The sequence below is a fragment of the Hemitrygon akajei genome, chromosome 20, assembly GCF_048418815.1.
Source record: "Hemitrygon akajei chromosome 20, sHemAka1.3, whole genome shotgun sequence".
Taxonomy (NCBI): domain Eukaryota; kingdom Metazoa; phylum Chordata; class Chondrichthyes; order Myliobatiformes; family Dasyatidae; genus Hemitrygon; species Hemitrygon akajei.
The window spans coordinates 64,567,633-64,593,427 of NC_133143.1; the positions used below are offsets into that span (position 1 = coordinate 64,567,633).

Here is a 25,795-nt window from a genome sequence, read left to right on the forward strand (position 1 = left end):
GTCTTCGGCACATATATATAGCTCGGGCGCCTAAGACTTTTGCACAGTACAGCTGCTGTAAAAATAATATAAATTTCATGACACGTGAGTCATGATAAACCTGATTTTGATGTGGGTCACTACTACAGAAGTGTTTTGTCATTGCCTTCTTCTGGGCAGTGATTTTACAAAATGGGTGACACCAGCCAGTATCAAAATTCTGAGGTGCAAAGGGTCTTGGGAATCCTTGTGTAGGATATCCTAAAGGTTCATTTGCAGGTTGCAAATGTGACGTTAGCATTCATTTCAAGAGGACTAGAATATAAAAACAAGGATGTGATGTTGAAACTTTATAAAGCATGAGTGAGGCCTATGAACAGGTTTGGGCCCCTTTGGAGACAGCCTCAGAATACAGGGGCATCCATTTAGAACAGAGATGAGGTGGAATTTCTTTAGCCAGAGAATGGTGAATCCATTGAAGTTGTTGCCACAGGTGGCTGTGGAGCCCAAGTCATTACGTATATTTAAGGCAGAGGTGGATAGATTCTTGTTCGGTCAGGAGGCGGGCTGAGAGGAAAAGTGGATCAGCCATAATGAAATGGTGAAGCAAACTCAATGGGCTAAATGGCCTAATACTGCTCCTATATCATATGGTCTCTAATGAATACTCTGCTGCAGAGCTTGCCTAGTTTCAATGGTTGCATAACCAGCACTTGTGATATGCACCAGCTGCTCATACAACCATCCACCACCGGCTCCCATGGCTTCATATGATCCTGATCGGGGGTGGGGGGCTAAGCCGGTGCTCCACCTTGCCCAAGGGTGACCTGTAGGCCAGTCAATAGAAGGAACCCCTTACACGCCCTTTGGTAGAGAAGTATCTCCACTCCGCCACCTGCTACATAAAGAAAGTGACAACACTATGTAATTGTTCCGTTTATTCCTCTTGACTATTTGGAGGCCTAGAACACAATCACAAGACGAATCATTGCCATTTATTTCTCAGCTGTACCCATAGTCGTCCCAAGATGAATTTACTTTCAGGAACACACACAAAATGCTGGAAAACTCAGCTGGTCAGGCAGCATCTATGGAGAGGAATAAGAAGTTGATGTTTTAGGCCTAGACCTTTCATCCTGATGAAGGGTTTCAGACCAAAGTATTGACTGCTTATTCCCCTCCATAGATGCTGCCTGAGCTGCTGAGTTTCTCCAGCATTTGTGTGTGTTACCCTAGATTTCCAGCATCTGCTGAATGTCTTGCATTTATTTTCAGTAATTTTATCTTGGACTACTCTTATAATGTTCTCCTTATTCATAAATGCAACTCCCCATTCCCTATTTCCTTTATCTCTATTCTGCCTAAGGCCCCCCCGTACTCTGGGAAATTTATCTGCCAGTGCTGTTCCTCTCTTAACCATGTTTGCCTAATGTCTACAATATCTCCATTCCACATCCTGAGTTCATCCGCCTTATCTGTCAAGTGTCATGTATTGAAATAAATGCATTAGTCTTTTTGTGCTCTGTACCAGGCTCTTGCCTATGTTGTTTACTGAACTTAGTGTCATTGACTTCTGCATGAATGCCAGCCTCTCATCTGTCTCACTAGTGCTTTGGATTCCAAGCCTATGCCAGTCTAGTTATTAACCCCCCTTAGTGGCACAAGAAGACCTGCTCACCAGGATCTTGGTCCTGCTCCAACTCAGCTGCAACCCATCCCTCTTGTATGGGTCACCTTAGCCCAGAAGAGATGCCGAAGCACCAAAAATCTGAAACCCTGCCCATTACACCAACTCTTCAGTGATACGTTCCAATATCCTTTTTCTATACCTGCCCTCACTAGAAGGTGGCACTGGGAATAATCCAGAGGGTTACTATCCTCCAGATCCTGCTTTTCAACCCTTTGCGCAACTTCCTTTCTGAACTTCACAGGACCTCAATTCTTTTTCTACCATTAAAAGTGCATTGTCCTGATGTAGGGTCTCAGCCAAAAAATGTTGAAATGCCTTCCATAGGTGCTGCCTGACCTGCTGAGTTCCTCCAGCATTTTTCTACTGATGCAATTTATATCAATGTAGACAATAACCTCAGGCCAACTATTCACCTTCCCCCTTCAGAATGCTCAGCAGCCACACAGACACATTCTCAATCCTGGTCTGCTTTCTTTACCTGATCTGGTTAATATTAACTTCTGCCCAACTGCATTATGGTTGATGCTTAACTATTCTTTGAAAAGGTTTAGCAAGCCACAGAGTTATGTTGAAAAAAATCAGCACGAAAATGTTAAAAAATAAAAAGCTGTGTGTTATTCTTGGTGAACCATTGCAGATGGAAAAGATTGATTGGTTTATCTATCTATCTATTTATTTATTTAGAGATACAATGCGGAACAGACCCTTCTGGCCCTCATGCCAGACCACACAGTGATACACCTATTCAGCACTAGCCTAATTATAGGAAAATTTACAATGACCAATTAACTCACTAACCAGATTGTGGGAAGAAACTCACATGGTCATGGGGAGAAAGTACAAACTCCTTACAGGCAGCAGCAGGAATTGAACTCTGAACTCCAGTGTTATAATAGCACCATGCTAACCATTGCGGTACCTTGGCGCACACACCAGTGAACCTCAGAAAGAGCTTCTTACAATCATTTGGCAGCTGGTTGAAATGATAGGAGTCATCTTTAAGATGGCAAAAATCTGAGATTCTCCATGACTTTCCCAGATATGCTCTACTCTAAAGCTAGAAAATTTTTGATGCAGCTGATTGGTAAACAGCGTAACAAAAATAAAAAGTTGGAGGAACATGCTGTAGGTTAGGCAGCATGTATGGAAAGGAATAAACAGTTGAGGTTTCATGTCGAGACCATTCTGCAAGACTGGAAAGGGGGCGGGGGGGAAGAAGCCAGAATTAAAAAGATGGGGAGGACGGGAGGGAGGACGAGCTGGCTAGTGAGGGGGTAAGGTAGGTGGAGGAGGGGGGATGAAGTGAGAGAAGGTGAGGTGGGAGGTGATGTGGAAAAGGTAAAGGGTTGAAGAAGAAAGAATCTAATAGGAATCTGATGGCGAACAGAAACGAGAAGACCTGATTTTCCACAACGTCGACTGTGAAATCTCCGAGGTCTCCCTGCGTCAGGTTAGACAAATACATGGAAGCATACTGATTATGACCTGCTGTTCCTTCCTAGCTGACAAGTCAGTACTCTGCAGGGAACATCGGATAGAACAAACACTGCCTGAAGCAGTGTGGCTCCAACAGTCAAGGAGATTCACACCGTTCAGGACAAAGCAGCTCACATAATTGGCTGTCCATTCCATCACCTCTCCATGACTGTACACTGTAGCTGCCACCCACACACTGCAGCAACTCTTGAGTCCCAAACATCTGCTATTTGGGAGAATAAGGCACACAAATACACAAGAACATCACCACATGCAAGTTCGCCTGCAAAGCACACCACATTCTGTTTTAGGGTTATGTTAGAAATTCTTCTTCACTGTTAGATCTAAATTATATTCAACAGAAGACTCAAATGCTTCAGGAAGGGGGATCATCAACATCTTCTCATGGGCTATAAAAGCTGTCCACACCAGCAATCTCACTCAACATAAAATGAATTTAAATGTAGCATTCCTTTTTGAGCATATCCTTATTGTTATCAGTAAACTCTTGAAATCTATATCTTTGACGATTCTTTTGGTAATTGGTCCCACTGTGACTATGAAGCACCAAAGAACATCTTACTCTATTAAAGTGTAATTTTTAATTCAAGTTACAATAGACAATAGGTGCAGAAGTAGACCATTCGGCCCTTCGAGCCTGCACCGCCACTTTGAGATCATGGCTGATCATCTACTATCAATACCTGGTTCCTGCCTTGTCCCCATATCCCTTGATTCCCCTATCCATAAGATACCTATCTAGCTCCTTCTTGAAAGCATCCAGAGAATTGGCCTCCACTACCTTCCGAGGCAGTGCATTCCAGACCCCCACAACTCTCTGGGAGAAGAAGTTTTTCCTTAACTCTGTCCTAAATGACCTACCCCTTATTCTCAAACCATGCCCTCTGGTACTGGACTCTCCCAGCATCTGGAACATATTTCCTGCCTCTATCTTGTCCAATCCCTTAATAATCTTATATGTTTCAATCAGATCCCCTCTCAATCTCCTTAATTCCAGTTACGCTGCCTTAAGATGGATCTTAACTTGGTCATAAACACAAGAGTTTTTGCAGATGATGGAAATTCAGAGGAATGCTGGAGGAACACAGCAGGTGGGGCAGCGTCTATGGAAATGAATAAACAGTTGACAAGCAGGCTGAGACACATTTCCATAGATGCTGCCTGACCCGCTGAGTTCCTCCGTCATTTTGTGTGTGTTGCTCTTAGCTTGGTCCACTTGTTAATCATATATCACAGTGTGAAATATTGAAATAGACATAAGAGAGAGTCTCTTGGCCTTTTGATAAACCTGAGTTTTAACCATTTATACCCAGAGCAAGGTATAGTTCATGACTCTCCCTCTGAAGTTCTGGTTCGGTTTCTGATAATTAAGACATTAATGACATGTAAGAGATGATATGTTTCAGATTGAATTTGTTTGATATCTCTATAACTCACTGTTCCTGCTGTGCCCAGTGACAGGTGATTCATCTGCTGGGTCAAGGGTCCCATCATACTGGCTGGCTGCATGGACATGGTATGGTCCATTGTGGGCGTTATCACAGCACCCTGAAAGAAATTCAGCAATTCAGTGTGAAACATTTTGTGTCAAGGCAGAATACTCTTTATAAATTCAATTTGACATTTATAAATACTATCATTTCTGAGAAGCAATATGCACAGCAGTGTAGTGGTTAGCACAATGCTATTACAGCTTGGGGTGTCAAAGTTCAGAGTTCGTTTCTGGTGCTGTCACGAGGAGTTTGTACGTTCCCATACGTGACTCTGGTTTCCTCCCACATTCCAAAGATGTACTGGTTAGTAGGTCACTTGGTCAGTGTAAATTGTCCTGTGATTAGGCTAGTGTTAAATAGGTTGGTTGCTGGGTGGTGCAGCTTGTTGGCCCAAAGGGCCTGTCCACGCTCTATTTCTAAATAAATAATAATAAGTAAATCTATGATGAAGTCTGTAGGTATAATCTCCTTTTCTCATGTGTCACGAACTTGTAAAGGGATAATTAACATCCAAATCAGAAGCATCTTTCAGCTGAAAACTAGTGACCCAAAACAAAAATAGCTTCACCTACCAATAAAAATACAGATTGGATTTATACTTGTGTGTGTATTGTTACACAGGTTAAAAAAATTGATATTGAAACGGGAGATTTGTTTTATTTGGCACATGTACATTGAAACAAGGAGTGAAATGTCACTGGTGTCAGACTAAACCAGCAATGGTTGTGCTGGGGCCAGCCTACAGGTGTCACCGTGCCTTTGGCCGCAACACAGCATGCATACAACTTACTAAACCTAACCAAATGTATTTAGAATACAGTCATGGGGAGAATGTACTGTCTCTATTTTTATTAACAGTAAAACAATGAATATATGTAAATAATCAACAGGGCTCATCCTTTTTCCTTAAAGGTCCATAATTACTGTTACTAATTCATTAATCAATGATAATCTCTGCTTAAAATTACCATGACAGGCAGGAGAATTTTTTAGAAGATTATTGCTTATTTGAGAACATGCTCTCTGAAAAGTTCGCCACGCCTGTCTTAGAGCATTAATAACTCTATTATGTTAGATGTAGCAGGGCACCTAGTGGTTTCTGTGAGCAGTGTGATGAACCTTTAAATAATGGACTTTCGGTTTTTAGGCAAGTTACTAAAAGCACAAGTTAATAACCTCACAGTGAGAGGAGCTAGACTGAATAGAGAAACCGTATCACTTTTGCCTTAGGGACATTGAAAAGACTCTTAGATAGGTACATGGATGGTAGAAGAATTGAGGGTTATGTAGAAGAAAAGGATTAGATTGATCTTGGAGTAGGTTAAAAAGTCGGCACAACATCATGTTCTGAAGGGCCTGTCCTGTGCTGTAGTGTTCTATATTCTACGTATGTTAACCAATCAGACTGTAGACTTTAAATTGACAGTGTCAGGACTTGGGAAAAAATGTGTTAGCCCGAATGGGTGAAGTCAGTGTCAAACCAGGCACAAAGAGAAAATCGAGACAGAAAAGAAAGTTGGATGAAGGAAAAAATGAAATTAAAAATATAAATACAAATATTGTAATTTTTTTGAAGATTTTGTACAAAATTGAATACCCAATATTATGAGAATGCATATTTCTGACTGTTAATTGTCAGTGACAGTAAGGTTTAATGTACTGAAATATTTAAGGCAGAGGTTGATAGATTCATGATTAGTCAATGCATTAAGGGATACAAGGAGAAGCAGGAGATTGGGATTGAGAGGGAAAGTGGATCAGCCATGATGAAATAGCAGAGCAGACTCAATGGGCCAAATGGCCTAATTCTGCTCTTAAGTCTTATGGTCTTATTATCAAGTTGTTAAAGGACTGATTAACTTTGTAATTAGGTAACAAAACTTACCAAACTGAGTTTGGTCTGTTTCATTTGTGCAAACATAACTATTTCATACCAGTCATATCATCGGTGAGGCAGGGTGTAAAACGATGTTTTAACAAAGCCAGTCTCGGCACAGTCCACCTATTACATATTTGCATTTATCCAGCTGATGACATTCGCCTCATTACAACAGCCGGTAGAAACCTTCACCAAAAAGCCCAACTGCTGTGTGTGACCAGACAAATTAAACTTTTCTGCTATGCACTAAAAAGACAGGCAGAGACAAAAGATAAAAGCCTGTACATTCCGGACTGCAGGAGTTTGTGCTGAGGGATGTACTGAGGCTTTGTGCAGCCTATGCAAAGTCCCACTGGGGAAGGACCACAATTCTGGGCCAGGGGTTCCCAACCTTTTTTAAGCCATGGACCAGTACCATTAAACAAAGGGTCAATGGATCACAGAGTGGGAACCCCAGGTCTGGGTTCCTTCTGCTAATCCACAAGGAGTGGCTGAGATGGGTGGGAAAGACCCATCAGACATGAAAGGGTGTATCATCCCAGAAGGCCACGTAAGTTGTTATGGTGCCATGGTTTCTAAAAATGTAGTTATCACATTTGAATATAATGGCCATTATGGAATTTAAAGTTACATTGTTCCTTTGTATTCATAATAATAAAAATATATACAAATCTAGTTTTGATATTGAAAAATCATTTCTCATGCTTTTCAAACAATAATTCTGATGTTAACACATCATAGCTCAATTGACATTCATTAAACCATTCAGATCAGATTTATTTTGCCTTCTGGTTTATAAAAATATGATTTAAAGTGTTTTCATTCATTACTATTTTCCAGAGATCAAGTAGAAATTCTCCATGTCAAGTACATGTGAATCCTTTCCAAAGCAATATCAAGCTCAGTTAATACTTTCTACTGAGAGCTAATAACACAACAGCCACTTGATCTCAAATGTACTGTAAGTGAAACCCAGAAGCAAGTGGATCAGACCTATTAATTGTCTTCAGGAATTTTTAATTTCACATCTTTAGAGATAAAACATAGAATAGGCCGTTCTGGTCCTTCGAGCTGCGCCACCAGCAACTCCAGATTTAACCCTAGCCTAATTACGAGACCATTTACAATGATCAATTAATCTACTAATAGGTATGTCTTTGGACTGTAGGAGGAAACCAGAGCACCTGGAGGAAATCCAAGCATTCCACGGTGAGGACTTCGAAACCCTTTGCAGAGGATGCTGCGAATGAATTCGGAACTCAGACATCCCAAGCTGTAATAGTGTAACACTAACTGCTGCACTACCATGGTGCCCTAATTTTCTGTGATACTTCAATTACATTGTTATTTCTGTAGGCTGTCCAGGAGAGCTGGGGAATAGCAAGTACAGTACTACAAAAACTTGTTATTATAGCAAAATTTCCTTAAACATTAAGTTATTCGTGAAGATACCGGGTTAAGCAGACATTTTAATATCTATCTCTTAAGAGGATCTAGTTAACAATCAGGTGTAAATCAGAGTAGTTGTGAGCCAGTAATAGTCTCTCGGCTGCTGTGTCACACCATATTTGTATTATAAATCCAGAAATCTGTGCTTGGACAGATAGTGTATTTCTGAATCGTTTTCACAACATTCACGGTTTTGAAAGAAAGATGACCTAAATGATCATTGATTCACCGGAAATGACGGTCTTTGGATGATGGGAAGGGACAAGGTGAAAAAACGATGATACAAAAAGGCAGTTGATACAAAAGCCTATAAGCACGGTCCCTCTTCTCCCCTCTCCCATCAGGCAGAAGATCAGAATCAAGTTTATTATCACTGACACCTCTTCTGAAATTTTTCTTTTGTGGCAGCCGTACAGTGCAAGACATAAATAAGTACTATAAATTACAAGTTGGTGACGGGGTGGAGATACGCTTCTACTAAAAGAGGTGTAAGGCACTCCTTCCCTCCACTAGCCTGCAGATCACCCTTGAGCAAGGTGTAGCACCTGCTTAGCCTCCCTGATCAAGGTCATGTGAAGTCATAGGAGCAGGTGGTGGATGGTCGTACGAACAACTGGTGCATATCACAAGTCCTGGTTATGCGACCACAGCCGTCAGCCAGACATCTCTGAAGAATATTGATAATGGCTGGGGTCACCCGTCTTGTAAAGACACTGCCCAGAAGAAGGCAATGGCAAACCATTTCAGTAGAAAAATTTGCCAAGAACAATCATGGTCATGGAAAGACCATCGTCACCCACATCATACAATATGGCATATAATGAACGAACGATAATGTTAAAATAAAAAATAAATAAATAGCGCTAAAGAGGAATAGTGAGGTAGAAAATGCAAAATCCTGAAAGCTCATTCCACCAGGCTTATGCATGCTTCTACCCTGCAGTTGTAAGATGATTAATGGTTGTCTAATATGATAAGCTGGACTCTTGACCTCACAATCTACCTTTTATGATATTGCTCCTTATTGTCTGCCTGCACTACACATTGTCTGTTGCTGTTACACTGTATTCTGCATTCTGTTATTGTTTTCCTTGTTCTAACTTAATGCACTGTGTAATGGTTTGATCTGTATGAACTGTATGCAGGACAAGCTTTTCAGTGTACATTGGTACATGTGACAACCATCAACCAATTCCAATTCCATCTGCCACTGGTACATGGAAAAATTTGAGAGAAGAGATTTGTATGGAAGGGTCCCTTTAAAGGTGCTAAACTAGGGGTGGAGGAGGAGATGTCCAGTGATGATCGGCAAGACGATTGAAAGATAAAGGTTTGCCACAGTTCCATCAAAACTTACAGTAAAATGTGTCAATGTGTGTCAACAACTAAACAGATCATGGATGTGCCAAGGGCAGTCCGCAGGTGTGACCATGATTCTGGCATCAAAATATCATGCAAAACTTACTAATTGTACATCTTTGGAAAGTACAAAAGTCTTCGGCACATTTAAAAAAAAAATTCTGTAACACAAAGATGTTTTCAAAAATAATGAAAAGTTTCTAAATATCAAAAAATTACTATAAAGAATAGTAAACAGAAAAAAAACTAAATCAAATCAATGTTCGATGTGACCACCCTTTGCTTTAAAAACTGCATCAGTTCTCTTGCAGTTTTATAAGAAAATTGATTGGTAGGTTGTTCCACGTGTCTTGGAGAAGTTGCTAGTTTTTCTGCTGATTTTGGCTGTCTCTTACTTTTGTCTCTCCAGGTAATCCCGGATAGCCTCAATGATGCTGAGGTCAGGGCTCTGTGGAGGCCAGACCATCTGAAACCATATAAAAAAACCTAGGGTGCCTAAGATTGTTGCATTGTTCTGTATGTGAGAGGAAACTGAAGCAGCCGGAAGATACTCCCACGGTCACTGGAGATGCGTACAAACTACTTACAGGAAATGAACCTGGGTTGTTGGTGCTGTAAAACATTCCATGTGGACTTTGATCCTTCTCACAATACATTGACTGGTACACTGTAAGTGTGGTTTATCAGTTATAGTTCTTGGTGGATTACTGAGTGAGGCTACTTACTGATGGGCATCAATTAATTTTGGACTGCTCACCACATCAAAGGTGAACTGTGTTATCTTCTGATGATTTACAATGAAATAAAAATTCGTGTTGGTAACAGGATGAGCACAGTTGTACAAACTGTACTTTCTGTCTGAATCATAATAATGAATGCTGTTTACTTCCAAACACAACCTTATTTCAATTATATTTTATGGGAAACAGACTGGGTTGCAACTTACTCGGAGTGTGCTAGTACTGATTCACCCACAGTTATCAACTGGCACTTTTCCAAATTGGCAACTCTCCTGCGCATTCTGAAAGTCAGCTGTAATTTATTTTTTTTCACAATTACTACTGCTTTTTATTAACAATCATCATCTTAGCTCTGACCTTAATCTAAAATGACCTTTCAATCCAATGCAGTTCAGAATTATATCTAAGAATTTTGTGAGCTGCCTACAAAATGTCACCATATGTCGCCAGTGTATATTCCAATCTACACCTATTCCCTTTCGAGGTCACATGTTTGAGCAACATGTTTGATAATGAACAACAATAAAGATTAAAGGGTTGCTTCATTTGTCACAAGTACATTGAAACGCATTGCTTGAGTCAAGGATGTGCTGGGGGAATCTGTGAGTGTCCGGCAGCAACATAACATGCCTGCAATTTACTAACCATGACTAGTATATCTGTGGAATGTGGGAGGAAACCGGAGCACATGGAGGAAATCCGAGTAATCACAGGGAGAATGTATAAACTCCTTATAGGCAACGGTGGGAATCGAACCCCAATCTTACAAATGACTAAGATAGCCATAGATGGTACTAATGCTCATGTTTATGCTTTATGTTAACCTAAAATACTAGAAAGGTATTAACATAATTCCATTAAAAGAAAATTCTATCAGGCTGTTGGTACCTTCTGGTTCATTACAGTGTTTATACAGGCATCAATAGCAGAGCTGAAGTGACTCTGGACTAGCCCCATAAGAACTGGAATGTCTTGCCAGCAGTATCACAAGACTCATCTACTTGTTAATTATTAGGTAGCATAACGGTTAGCGTGATGCCATTACAGCTTGGGGCATCAGAGATCAGAGGTCAACTCCAACGCTATCCCTCAGGAGTTTGTACATCCTCTGGGTGCTCTGATTCCCTCCCTCATTTCAAAGATGTACAGATCAGTAGGTTAACTGGTCATTGTATGAAATTGTCCTGTGATTGGGCTAGGGTTGCTGGGTGCTGTGGCTCGTTAGACCAGTTCAACACTGTACCTCAAAATAAATTAAAAAAATAAATCTATGGATGGGAACAAAGGAGCCCAAGACCCTTCAGTCCACCTGGGCTGATTTCAGTTCCAAGTACCATATATAACCCTAATGTCACCATATATTCAGATTCAGTTTATTATCATTTAAAAACCACAAATGCAATGCAGTTAAAAAATGAGACAACGTTCCTCCAGAATTATATCAACAAAGCATATGACAAAACAGACTACACCAGAAAATCCACATAACGTTTGGCAATCCCCAATCCAGAGTCCGGAGAGGCTGCTGCGTATTAATATCGCACTACCGTCTTAGTGTGTTCCCTGGAAAGGAGCTCCAAATCCACCAGACAAACAAGACCAAAAACTAAAGCTACAAGACCTGCACAAAACCACATAGTTACAACAGTGCAAACAATACCATAATTTGATTAAAAAAACAGACCATGGGTATGGTAAAAATAGTCCAAAGATGTTAAAAGACTATAAGTTCAAAAGAAACCACCACACCGTTTTCACAAGTCCCCAGGGTCCCGACAGACTCGCCATCCCACGCCAGTGGCAGAAGGGAGTACCCCCACTATGGACTTCCACGGCGCTGCCCGACTCAGCTTTGCAGACGCAGCACACAATGAAAGCTCCTTCGAACCCAGCCTCGCAGACACAGCACACACCGAAAGCGACCTGACCGCAGCGGGCTCCGAGTCCGTCGAACCTCCGAGCCTCCGACCATCCCCTCCGGCACAGCTTCTCTGAGCACCATCCTCTGCCTAACCCTAAACCCTAAGATTCATTTTCTTGTGGACATGTGCAATAAATCCATAATAGAATCAACAGAAAACCACACCAAATTGGGCATTCAACTGGTGTGCAAAAGACAACAAATTGTGCAAGTACAAAAAGAAAGAAGTAATAATAATAATAATAATAATAATAGATAAATAAACAATACATATTGAGAACATGAGAGGAAGAGTCCTTGAAAGTGAGTCCATAGGTTGTGGTGGGGCAAGAATAGCCCCTTTGGTATCCCACTGAACACCATTCTCCTGCCTTCTCCCTGACTAATCAAGAACCGATCTAACTCTGCTTTAAATATACCCAGTGACTTGGCTTCTGAAACACCTGTGGCAGTGAACTTCACAGATTCACCACACTTTGGCTACAGAAATTCTTCTTCATCTCTGTTCTAAAGGGATGTCCCTCTGTTCCTAGACTCCCTCACTTTAGAAACACCGTTTCTACATTCATTCTCTCTAAGCATTTTGTAGATGTCAATGATCCCTCTTCTCATGCTAACACATCTTTTCCTGGAAGCCAAAACTGCTCACAGCTTACATGGGAGGTTTTGTATACTTAAGTAGCTTTGCCCAAGGGTTAAATATATCTATGTTTTTGAAGGATTCTTTAGTGTAAGTATCGATCTGTCCCTTTAATATTGATGTCATTGACTTAATTACTGATACAAACCAATCGTAGTAACTATAAACACAAGAGCTTCTGTAGAGGTTGGTAATCCAGAGCAACACACATACACAATGCTGGAGGAACTCAGCAGCATTTATGGAGGAGAATAAACAGTTGATATTTTGGGTCGAGGCTCTTCACCAGGACTGGCGGAATGAGTACATGCTGGTAGGTGATAAATGAAACCAGGTGAGGGGGTAGGGTTGGTGGAATTCTTGCTACAGGCAGCTGTGGAGGCCAGTCATTCGATATACTTAAGGCAGAGGTTGATAGATTCTCGATTAGTCAGGGCATGAAGGGATTGAGGGAGAAGACAGAAGATTGGGGCTGAGAGGGAAATGGATCAGCCATGATGGAATGGCAGAGCAGACTCAATGGGCCAAGTAGCCTAATTCTGCTGCTGTGTCTTATGGGTGGGTGGGGGAGGGGGAAATTAAGTGAGAAGTTGTGAGGTGATAGCTTGGAAAGGTGAAGGAAGAAGGAATCTGAGAGGAGAGAATACCATCGGAGAAAAGGGAAGAGGAGGGGCAACAGAGGGAGGTAATGGGCAGGTGGGGAGAAGAGAGGGGATAAGAAGGGAGTCGGAATAGGAAATGAAAAAAGAGAGAACGGGAAGGGGGGGAGAAATTACAGCTAATAAGAAAAATTGATGTTCTTGCTGTAAAGTTGGAGGCTACCCAGAGTAACTACTTTACTCTGGAATATTGTGTGCAGTTTTGGCCCCCTAATCTGAGGAAAGACATTCTTGCCATAGAGGGAGTACAAAGAAGGTTCACCAGATTGATGGCAGGACTTTCATATGAAGAAAGACTGGATCGACTAGGGTTATACTCGCGGGAATTTAGAAGATTGAGGGGGGATCTTATTGAAACATATAAAATTCTAAAGGGATCGGACAAGCTAGATGCAGGAAGATTGTTTCCGATGTTGGGGAAGTCCAGAACGAGGGGTCACAGTTTAAGGATAAAGGGGAAGCCTTTTAGGACCGAGATGAGGAAAAACTTCTTCACACAGAGAGTGATGAATCTGTGGAATTCTCTGCCACAGGAAACAGTTGAGGCCAGTTCATTGGCTATACGTAAGAGGGAGTTAGATATGGCCCTTGTGGCTAAGGGGATCAGGGGGTATGGAGAGAAAGCAGGTACAGGGTTCTGAGTTGGATGATCAACCATGATCATACTGAATGGCAGTGCAGGCTCGAAGGGCTGAATGGCCTACTCCTGCACCTATTTTCTAAGTTTCTATGTTTTGTCTGGATCTCAATTATCCAACGTAGTAATGGGACCTTCCCCTACCAACCAAAAATAACAGAAATCGATGATCCGGTCTTCCAACATTACAGAATTGTAATTAAATATAGATCTAGAAATAAGTATAGATTGTTTGACAATAATCAATAATTAGAAAAACAAAGCTGAATCCTTCTTGTTAAATTTTCCAGTAATGATGCAGGCAAACATATATCTACCTAAACATGAATTGCAGAAAGAAGTCTTGTACTACAGACTGTGGGATTTCTGCATAGAGTAAAAATGTATTCATGTGTACATTAGTAAAGTAAGAAATGCAGAAAAGGAGCTGTTCTTGCATTTTATTTCTGTGATTTAACACCTATGGATTCGATGACTGAGTTAACAGTTTGATACTGCTGAGAACAATATCAAAGTGCCTTTTATTTAAGGAAATGTTTATTGCCCCAATACCTATAGAAAGAAGATAGAAAGATTACTCTTATTTGACACATGTACATGAAAACACACCATGAAAGGCGTCGTTTACATCAAATTAACGAGGGATGTGCTGGGGCAGCCCACAAGTGTCACTAAGCTTACGGCGCCAACACAACATGCCCACAACTTACGATTCCTAACTATACATCTTTGGAACTGGAGCAATAGGAGGAAACCCACATGGTCACGAAGAGAACATACCAACTCCTTACAGACAGTGCTGGGAGTTGAACCCCTTATTTTTATATAACCCTTTATTCTTTATATTGTTGAATGTTATTTTTTGTTGTAAATTGTGCCAACACACAAATTCCTAATACATGGTAAATGTACTTAGCAAATAAAGTTGGTTCTTGATTCAGTGGAAACTAGAGATGCTCTTAGCAAAAGCATTTGAATACTGCAGAAGGTCCAGAGGAGGTTCACAAGAATGACACAGGAATGAAAGGGTTAATGTATGAGGAGCACTTGATGGCTCTGGGCTATACTCACTGGAGTTTAGAAGAATGAGGGGTGGGAGGGGGATCTCATTGAAACTTATAAAATATTAAAAATCTTAGACAGAGTGGATGTGGATGTTTCCCAGGACCAGAGGGTACAGACTCAGATTAGAAGGACATCCCTTTAGAACAGAGATGAAGAGGAACTTCTTTAGTCAGAAGGTACTGAATCTGTGAAATTCATTGGAACGGATGGCTGTGGAGGTGAAGTCATTAGGTATAATGTGTAAGTTGATAGGCTCTTGATTGTAAGGGCATCAAAGGTTATGGGTAGAAGGCAAGGGAATGGGGTTGAGAGGGATAATAGATCAGCCACGATTGAACGGTGCAGAAGACTGAATGGCCTAATTCTGCTTCTATGTCTTATGGCTTGCATAGAATAAAGGACTAACACTTCCACAAAAATAATAGACACATTCAGTATTTTGTGGTTTGTTGTGTCTCAAATCAATCACAATCCCTCGACAGAGATTCATTTACATTAATGTAGTAGCTGTAATTCTTGAGACTGGGGTTGATACAGTTTATGATACCAATAAATATAATTTTATTAACCTCTCAGCAACCGGCAGCCACACTCTCCTGACTCTCCTAATGGCTTTTCAACATGCCGTGTTGATCATGTCAATAATACCAGCATGGCAGTGGTATCATGACATGGTGTAAAGTTGCACCGTGATCTGTACGTGCCAATGAGAAAGATGCTGGAACTTTCTGATGCCATGTTGACACATTCAACACTCACACAAACACTGCTGGATAACTTCACACTGCTAGAAGGGGAAATCGATTCTGGTACACTGAATTTAGGAACAGTTTCTTCCCCTCTGTCATCGTCTTGGCAGTGTGGAGGATCTTGGGGTCTGAATCCATAGGACACTCAAAGCTGCTGTACAGGTTAACTCTGTGGTTAAGAAGGTTAACGGTGGATTGGCCTTCATCAATCATGGGACTGAGTTCAAGAGCCAGGAGGTAATGATACAGCTACATAGGACCCTGGTCAGACCCCACTTGGAATACTGTGCTCAGTTCCTAACTACAGGAAGGTTGTGGGAACTATAGAAAGGGTGCAGATGTTGCCTGGATTGGGGAGCATGCCTTATGAGAACAGGTTGAGTGAACTTGTCCTTTTCTCCTTGGAGTGGTGGAGGATGAGAGGAGACCTGATAGTGGTGTATAAAATGATGACAGGTATTGATCATGTGGATAGCCAGAGGCTTTTTCCCAGGGCTGAAATGGCTAACATGAGAGGGCACAATTTTAAGGTGCTTGGAAGGAGGTACAGAGGAGATATCAGGGGTAAGTTTTTTTTAAATGCAGAGAGTGGCGAGTGTATGGAATGGGTTGCCAGCAACAGTGGTGGAGGTGGACACAATAGGGTCTTTTAAGAGACTCCTGGATAGATACATGGAGCTTAGAAAAATAGAGGGCTATGGATAACCCTAGGTAATTTCTAAAGTAAGTACATGATTGGCACAGCATCCTGGGCCGAAGGGCCTGTATTGTGCTGTAGGGTTTCTATGTTTACATGTTTCTAGATTTCTGAAAAGACAATGAACCCATGAGCACTACCTTGCTATACAGTACTTTTTTTTTATTTTGCTCACTTTTTGCACAACAGATTTAATTTTATTTATATATATTTCTTATTGTAAGTTATAGTTCTTCATTATTATGTATTGCGGCCACAACACAACATATCTCATGACATACCGTATTGTGCAGAAGTCTTAGGCACACACACACACATACACACACACACGATTCTATGAGGGATGGGTCAACTAAAATTTTTCAAGACTGTGATGGTTATGATTTTGTTGGGTCAGTATCTCAGGAAAATCTGTGTATTCTCATGCAACCAAAACCACTTTATCATATTTAAAAGCAACCACTTGAAATCATCTGAGCAGAAAGTTAGATCCTTGATGAAGATGAGATCATTGTTGGATCAGTATGATTCCCCTCTCCCTGCCCCCTTCCTACTCTCAGTTCACAATAGAGACCCATATCAGAATTAGGTTTATCATCACTCACATATGCCATGATGTTTTTTCTTGTGACAGCAGTACAGTTCAAAGGTCTGAAAGTACTGTTCAAAGCGCCCAGTGACCTGCTGTCAATTCCTACTGCTGTCAGCATGTTCCCACTTGACCACGTGGATTTCGTCTGGATGCTCCGGTTTCGACCCACGTTCCAAAGGTGTACGGGCTTGTCGATTAATTGGTCATTGTAAATTGTCCCATGATTAGGCTAGGGTTAACCTGGGGGTTGCTGAGCCGCTTGGCTCAAAAGCCTGTAAGGGCCTATTCTGTGCTGTATCTCAATAAAAATATTTTTTTAAAGTAAAAAAAATTATCAGTTTAATCTTATACCAACACAGACGGTGGCAATTTGTCCTGTTGGGTCCAAGACAGTTAACAACACAGCAATTCTGTCAATTTCTCTGTTTCCCTGTACCTCTGCATTCATGCTTGTAACTCCCCTTTGATTGTTTTCCCATTGCGAAAGGAGCTTTTCCCAGTAGCCTGTTAACCTATCTGTTAGATAGGGTAAATGTATGCAGGCTTTTCCCACTGTGGTTGGGTAAGACTTGAACTAGAGGTCATAGGTTAAGGGTGAAATGTTTAATAGGGACATAAGGGGGAGTTCCTTCACTGAAAGGGTGGTGCAAGTGTGGAACAAGTTGCACCGGAGGTGGTAGATGAGGGTTCAATGAGGTTTGGATAAGTACATGGATGGGAGGGGTATGGAGGGCTATGGTCCAGGTGCTGTTTGATGGGAATAGGCATATTATTAGATTAGATGGGCCATGGTATAAAGAACTAAAACATCCATGTTAACAACTGGGATCCCTTTACATAACTATTACACAGAGGCTGTGGTTCATTGTGTAACACACTCTCGTCTGAGCCAGCAGGATGCGTTTAAATGATAAATAGGAAGAGGCCATGTCTATTCTGCATCAAAATATTGATTGTGAGATGAAGGTGAAGAACTGAACACTAAATACATTAACTCGAACATCATGCGATAGTAAGTTAGCAATCATAGAACATAGAACAGAACAGCACAGGTGTAGGCCCTTCGACCCACAATGATGTGCTGACCTTTTAACCTGCACTGAGATCAATCCAACCCTTCCTTCCCAATAGCCTCCATTATTTTAGAAACTACTTGAATATCTAAGCATTTCTTAAAAGTCCCTGAAGTGTGTTTTCCTCTACTACTATCCCTGGCTTGGTGTGCTAGGCATCCACTAGTCCCTCTGTAAAAAAAATGTACCTCTAACATCCCACTTACTCTTTCCTCCAATCATCTTAAAATTATGCCCCTTTGAAATAGTCATTGGGAAAATGCCTTTAGCTATCCACTCGATCTATGCCTCTTTTCATCTTGTGGACCTCTATCAAATCATCTCTCATCCTCCTCCACCCCAAAGAGAAAAGCCCAAGTTTGCTCAACCTATGTGCATAAGACTTGTTCTCTAATCCGGCAACATCCTGGTAAATTCAAAGTTCAAAGTAAATTTATTATCGAAGTACAGACAGGTCACTATATACAAGAGTCATCTTCTTGAGGGCACACACATTAAAATCCAATAGCTATAATGGAATCAATGAAAGACTGCAACATCCAGTGTGCAAAAGACTGTGCAAATACAAAAAGAAATAAATAATAACAATAAATAATAAAGCTATAAATATCCAGAACATGCAATGAAGAGTCCTTGAAAGTGAGTGCATAAGTTGTGGGAACAGTTCACGGATGGGGCAAGTGAATTTGAGTGACATTATCCCCTCTGTACCCTTTTGAAAGCTTCCACATCAGATCAGGATGATTTTCTCTGGGACCCTGAGGCCAAGTGGAGCATTGTTACTTCAATCTAAATTGGCCACAAATACTAACCCAGCACTCGGGTTTAATCTGGTACATTCCTTTTCTGCATGACTTAGCGACTCACCGGATAAATGAAAAGCTGATAAAAATCTGCCAGAATTTTGACATCAAAGTTATTATTGCTTTACACGGTTAAAGTGTCAGCAATCTGCGTTCATTTCTTTGAACGCTAGATTAAACGATTAACAGAAAGAGTTGGTGTGCAACAGAAAGAATTTTCAGAATCATAAAGATTCAGATTTATTTATTTATCACATGTACGTCGAAACATACAGTGAAATGTGTTGTTTGCATTCAGAAGCAACACACCCAAGGATGTGCAGTGGGCAGCCCACAAAAGTGTTGACACACATTCTGGCACTAACATAGCATGTCTTTAATGTTCAGCAGAACAACACAGGACACAACAGGCAACAGGACAACAGCAAAAAAAGCTCCTTTTCTCCCTCCTAGCCAACCACAGGGACAGTCCTTCAACCTCAGAACAGGCCACCAGTCTGCAGGCTTTGGCCATCAGGCTTCAATCCAAGCATACAGCACAGCCACAGGCTCTGCTGACCATCAAATGCCTGTTGGTTATTGAATGGTTGTCCAATTGTCCTCAGGCACCACGGAAGTGTGGGCGCCATGGTAGCGCAGCAGTTAGCACAATGCTATCACAGCTCGGGGCGGCGGAGTTCAGAGATCAATTCTGGTATCCTCTGTAAGGAGACCCTGTGCGTCCTCACCATAGAATGTGTGTGTTTTTTCCAGCTGCCCCGGTCTCCTCCCACAGTCAGAGACGTACCCGGTAGGGGTAGGTTAGTTGCTCATTGTAAATTGTCCCTTGATGAAGTTAGAGTCAGGTTGTTGGGGATTGCTGGGGTGGTGCAGTTTGAAGGGCCTGATGGGCCTATACCAAGAGATAGGGAGGAGGAAGGAGACAGAAGAAAGAGGGCATTTTAACTTCACCACCCAGGCAGTGACTGTGATTGACTGTCTATCGGAGAACAAATCCTAAAATAATTACATCCAAAACTGAACCTAAAGTTCAAACATTACTTTCATCAGGCGTCATTACAAAATTAGAGGATGGGGTTGTAGTGGAGCAGTTAGCGCAACGCTATTACAGTTACAAATGTAAGATTGTGGTTCAATTCCCGCTACAGTCTGTAATGAGTTTGTACCTTCTCCCAGTGACCACACAGATTTCCTCTGGCTGCTGCAGTTTCCTCCCACATTCCAAAGACGCATGGGGTAGTGATAATGAGTTGTGAGCGTGCTATGTTGATACCAGAAGCGTGGTATCAGACACTTGCGGGCTGCCCCCAGCACATTCTCCGACTGTGTTGGTCTTTGACACAAAGGATGCATTTCACTGTATGTTTCAATGTTTCAAAGTACATAATGTGACAAATAAACCCAATTTCTCTTTAAACTATTTCTAAACTTCTCTTAGTAAGACAGTATAAAATGGGTTTAATTTTCTTGTCCTCCATATGACAGTTCTAAGCAAAAGAATCAATCAGTAATTAAATGGTAGGTGGTTGATCAAAGCCTTACATAGCATTAGCAGGCGTTCTTCCACCTGAATGTGTTCAGTTGTTTGAGTTGAATCTGCTGTCAATGTAGTGTTGTATTCTGACTTACAATAATCATCTTCTCTAAGCAGTTCCATTCTAGGCACATTAACCCATTCACCAGTGGCTTTTCAAACTTCAAAGCAAATTTATTATTGAAGTACATATACATTACCCTATACTACCCTGGGATACATTTTATTGCACGAAGTTACGGAAAAAATAATGACTACAATTGATATTACAAAAATCTATACGAAAACAAAAACTAACAACCAACGTGCAACAGGAGATAAACTGTGCAAATAAAATAATAATACTGAGAACATGGATTGTAAAGAGTACTTGTAAGTGAGTCTTTTGGTCATTGAATCAGTTTCAGAATTGTGCTGAGGGAAGTTATCCACCCCGGTTCAGGAGACTGATGGTTGTAGGGTAATAACTGGTAAAATACTGAGTTGTAGAGTTGTGCAGTCAGTTCAAAGTGGTGGTGAGTGACTGTTGGTTCAGGAGCCTGATCATTGAAGGGTAATACGTAACTGTTCTTGAACCTGATGGTGTGGGACTTCAGGCTCCTGTACCTCCTTCCCAATAGCGACAGCGAGAAGAGAGCCCGTCCTGGGTGGTGGGGGGGACTTGATCATGGATGCTGCTTTCTTATGATAATGCTCCTTGTAAATATGCTCAATGGTAGGGAGGGCTGTACCCACCATTTTCTGTAGACTTTTCTATTCCTGCGCATAAGCGTTTTATACCAGGCTGTGATGCAACTGGTTAGGATACGCGATGGTGTGCACCTACAGAAGTTGGTCAAAGTTATTGGTAATGTGACAAATCTACAAAATCTTCTCAGAAATTAGAGGTGCTGTTTGCTCTCTGTGATGACACTTACTGTTTTGAATGTTTCAGTGTATGCAGACACTGTGTAGGGGTTGAGACTGCACATGCAACATACAAATGAAGGACCTCAAGTCAGTGAACTCCACTGCAATAACCTCCTGCCCTGCACAACAGCTGTGACACCCTGTAAGCATTGTTTTTTTACAGATTCATACTTCAGACCTTCAACATTCAAAGTAATTTTATTATCAAAGTATGTATATGACACCATATATTACCTTGAAATACATTTTCTTGCAGGCATTCACAGTAGGACAAAGAAGTACAATAGAATCAATCAAAATAGATAGAGTGGACAGCCAGCGCCTCTTCCTCAGGGCACCACTGCTCAGTACAAGAGGACATGGCTTTAAGGTAAGGGGAGGGAAGTTCAAGGGGGATATTAGAGGAAGGTTTTTCACTCAGAGAGTGGTTGGTGCGTGGAATGCACTGCCTGAGTCGGTGGTGGAGCCAGATACACTAGTGAAGTTTAAGAGACTACTAGACAGATATGGAGGAATTTAAGGTGGGTGGTTATATGGGAGGTAGGGTTTGAGGGTCGGTACTACATTGTGGGCCGAAGGGCCTGTAATGTGCTGTACTATTCTATGTTCTATGTTCTAAAAACTCCACACAGAACTAACAAACAACCATTGTAAAAAAAACAAACTGTGCAAATATAATAAATAAATAAATAAATAAACAAATAATACTGAAAATGTGAGTCATAGAGCCGTTGAAACTAAGTCCATAGGTTGTGTTCAGTGTTGTTATCCACACCAGCTCAGGAGACTGATGGTTGTAGGGTAAGAATTGTGCTGTGGGACCTAAGGCTCCTGTACCTCCTTCCTGATAGTATTTGGTCCTTAATAGCTCAAAATAAGTTTCAGTGAATCCAAAATATGACAGAAGAAAGGTATATATAGTGGATACTGGCTAATTGGGACTCACCAGGATTGGTATTTTTTGGCCCAATTAAGTGGCTGTCCCAATGAGTTGAAGTTTCATGGAAAAGACAAACTACCATCTAACTGAGGAGCAAATTATGATGGCCCAATTAACCAGAATCCACTGTATGTGCTGGTATTTTATGATCTTGTCTTGGTCTACTGCAGTCAATGGGCCAACTGTCCAATAGTAGGTTTAATTAATTTAACATTTCTCACTTTAGAATACATTAAAGTTTAACTCTCAGCAAATTTTGGGGTATGTAGGCAACAAAAACAGAAGTAAACAGCATCTCAACTAAAAATACTATTCTGAACAAAAAATCTTGTTCATTGAGAAACACAGCTCATAGCCTGTAGCTACTCTCAAATCTGCACTGCATCAATTAAACATAGAGTACTCAATATAGCTAATTCAAGTGATTGATTGAATAACCAACTAATAAGCAAACATTAATCTCCTGCTAAAAATAAAACTCCCTCCCCCCTCTCCTCTTCTTCTATTTCCCACTCCGGCCTCTTACCTCTTCTTACCCGCCTATCACCTCCCCCTTATGCTCAGCCTCCTTCCTCTTCTCCCATGGTCCACTCTCCTCTCCTGTCAGATGCCTTCATCTCTAGCCCTTCACATTTCCTACCTACCTGACTTCACCTATCACCTTCTTGCTATCCTCTTTCCCCTCTCCCCACCTTTTTACTCTGGCATCTTCCCCCTTCCTTTCAAGTCCTGCTGAAGGGTCTTGGCCCAAAACATGGACTGTTTATTCATTTCCATAAATGCTGCCTGACTTCAGCATTTTGTGACTGTTGCTCTGGATTTCCAGCATTTGCAGAAGTTCTTGTGTTCAACATAGACAAGGTCAGATGGATATGAACTTTTGGATATAATGGTTAATATAAGGCTAACAACGTTCAAACCTATGGCTTCTTCCTATCCCGATTTGGGTAACAGTGATATTTGAGAGTAATTGGGCAGCAACCATTGCTTGTATAAACTCTAAAGCATTTATCCAGATATGGAGTCAATTTTAATTTGACAAAAGGACACAGAATAATCATTTAAATGAAAATATGCTTCAATTATCCACATTACTGTATTTGAGTTGTATGAACACCCAAAGGGAAAAGTGTGTTGGTCATTTAAAAAATTCAGAAAGATCTCTCCCCCGGTCCGTACATGGAGCGCAGGGTTGGGTCAAAGTCGTAGGGATTTTTTGTATACTGTAAGCCGCTTAAGTACCTGCTTGTCGGTTCACGGAACGTGAACAAACAATCCTGGAGACTTACCCAAACCGCCACGCGGAATAGGAGCCGGGTACTATATAATCTGAAATTAGGTGCAACATTTGGAAATCCAAAGCAAAATATTTGTGCTTTGTAAACTTTTTCAAGAATTTCCAATGCTAAAGCATAATATTAGCATAAGCCATTAGTGAATGAATTGTTTTGGACTCCCACTCAGTGTGAAGGAGACAAAGAGGAAGACAATGCTGGAACCTGGAGTGTATGAAGTCGTGCAGTGGTTCAGTATCCCAGCACCAATCCAATCATGTTCTAGTCCAAATGGTGCTGAGCTGCTCTTTGTCAAATTTGTGGCCTGGACTTAGCTCTGTTTTAAATTTGTATGGATGGTTCTGTGATCAGAAAGAGGAGTTGGGGGTTAGGTTAGGCTTTATGGACAGTGATGTTGAGGAGTTAGAGGTCAGATTAGGGTTTAGAGACAGGGATGTGGAGGAGTTAGAAGCCTGGCCTCCGCTCTACATTTGAAGTCCAGCAATGTGGATGGGGCAAAGGACATCGGAGATCAGGACTTCACTCTGCTTTGAAGGTCAGAGATGCAGGCTTCGCTGTTCCACACTGCACTCAAAGGCCAGCAATGCGGACGTGCGATGAAGAACATCAGTGGACATCACACTGTCCCAAGTTGGTAGGTCCAGAAATCTAATATCCGTGTGAGCAGGGGGCATGAGGTCAAGTCAATCGGTGAACCTGGAGTTCAAATCTGGAGTTGGGGTCCTGTCATCAGCTAGTCCCTGAGTCAACACCGAAGATCGAAACCGAAGGTAAATTGGAGGCCCAAGGTAATGCCTGATAGCTGAAGCCTGGAGACCAGAGGCCTGTCCTGGAGTTGAAGGAGTGAGTGAGTGAGTGTGTGTGTGTGTGTATGTGTGTGTGTGTGTGTGTGTGTGTGTCTGTGAGAGAGAGAGAGAGAGAGAGAAAGAGGGAGAGAGAGGGAGGGAGAGAGAGAGAGAGAGAGCGCGAGCGAGCGCCACACGCACATGAAAGGGTTTGCTTGACCGGTTGTTTTGCTGCTAGTTCTGTTCTGTTTTGTTGTGTTCTATGTTGTTTTGCTCAGCACTGTGGGAATGTTTCAGTGGCGCCAGAATGTGTGGTGACACTTGCGGGCTGCCCCCAGCACAATCCTTAGGTGTGTCAGTTGTTAAAGCAAACGGTGTATTTCACTGTATGTTTTAAAGTACATGTGATAAATCCATCAAAATCTTGAATCTAATCATATCTGTGTAGTTGGAGAAGGAGACACTATGAAGGGATTCTTGAGAAAGACCCATCTTTATAAGTAAAATCACATTGCTTCTGCTGGGCCAAATCCACAGAGTGCAACTAGAGTTCACTGTTAGACCATGAATCAGACCTCAATGTTTGCTAATAATATAATTGGTAGTGTAAGATAACCCTTCACTGAACTCTTCCAGGCTGGCCTGAGATTTGAGAGTTTTGTAGCATAACAAAATACTCTGAACGCTTTCAGTTGGTTGGTGGTCCTTAATTATTAACATTCAATTTACTGCAACTATGTAATGTTTTCTGTTCTGGTCAATGTTTGCACCTTCTTACACTGCTGCCTTTAATGGAAAGCTATTCGGCATTAACTTGAATCCAGTCTCCCCTAATGCTGCAGGAGATGAAACACAGTTATTGTTAGTATGAGACCTTTCTTCTCACTCAGGCCCCGTGGAAGAAAAAAAGACATATTTGTGAGAGCTTTCTAATTCTCATCTACTTTTGTCTATTTTGCATCACCTGAACTTCAAAGTCCAAAGTAAATTTATTATCACATTACCTGCAAAAGTCTTAGGTACATGTAAAAAAATTCTGTAAAGAAAAGATGCTTTCAAAAATAATGAAATGAAAAGCTTCTAAAGATCAAAGAAATTACTATAAAGAGCAGTAAAGAGTAAAAACTAAATCAAATCAATATTTGGTGTGACCGCTGTTCCCCTTTAAAACTGTATCAATTCTCTTAGGTCCACAGTCATGCAGTTTTTATAAGAAAATCGCTCGTAGGTTCGAGAACTTGCCACAGTTCCTCTACAGATTTTGGCTGTCTCACTTGCTTCTGTCTCTCTAGGTAATCCCAGACAGCCTCGGTAATGTTGTGATCAGGGCTCTGTGGAACATTACAAAAGATCTGAAACATTACAAAAAATCTAGTGCACCTCAGACCTTTGCATAGTACTGCATATACA

General features: G+C 41.3%; 1 protein-coding gene across 4 annotated transcripts in view; it reads right to left on the reverse strand.

Moving 5' to 3' along the window:
• LOC140713876 (RNA-binding motif, single-stranded-interacting protein 3) overlaps positions 1–25,795 on the reverse strand; it is a 632,800-nt gene that overhangs the window by 27,501 nt on the left and 579,504 nt on the right. For all 4 annotated transcript variants that reach the window (XM_073024496.1, XM_073024497.1, XM_073024495.1 and 1 more), the window contains one exon: positions 4,604–4,714. In XM_073024496.1, the coding sequence (XP_072880597.1) occupies positions 4,604–4,714 (111 nt within the window). The remainder of the gene's footprint in view (positions 1–4,603; positions 4,715–25,795) is intronic.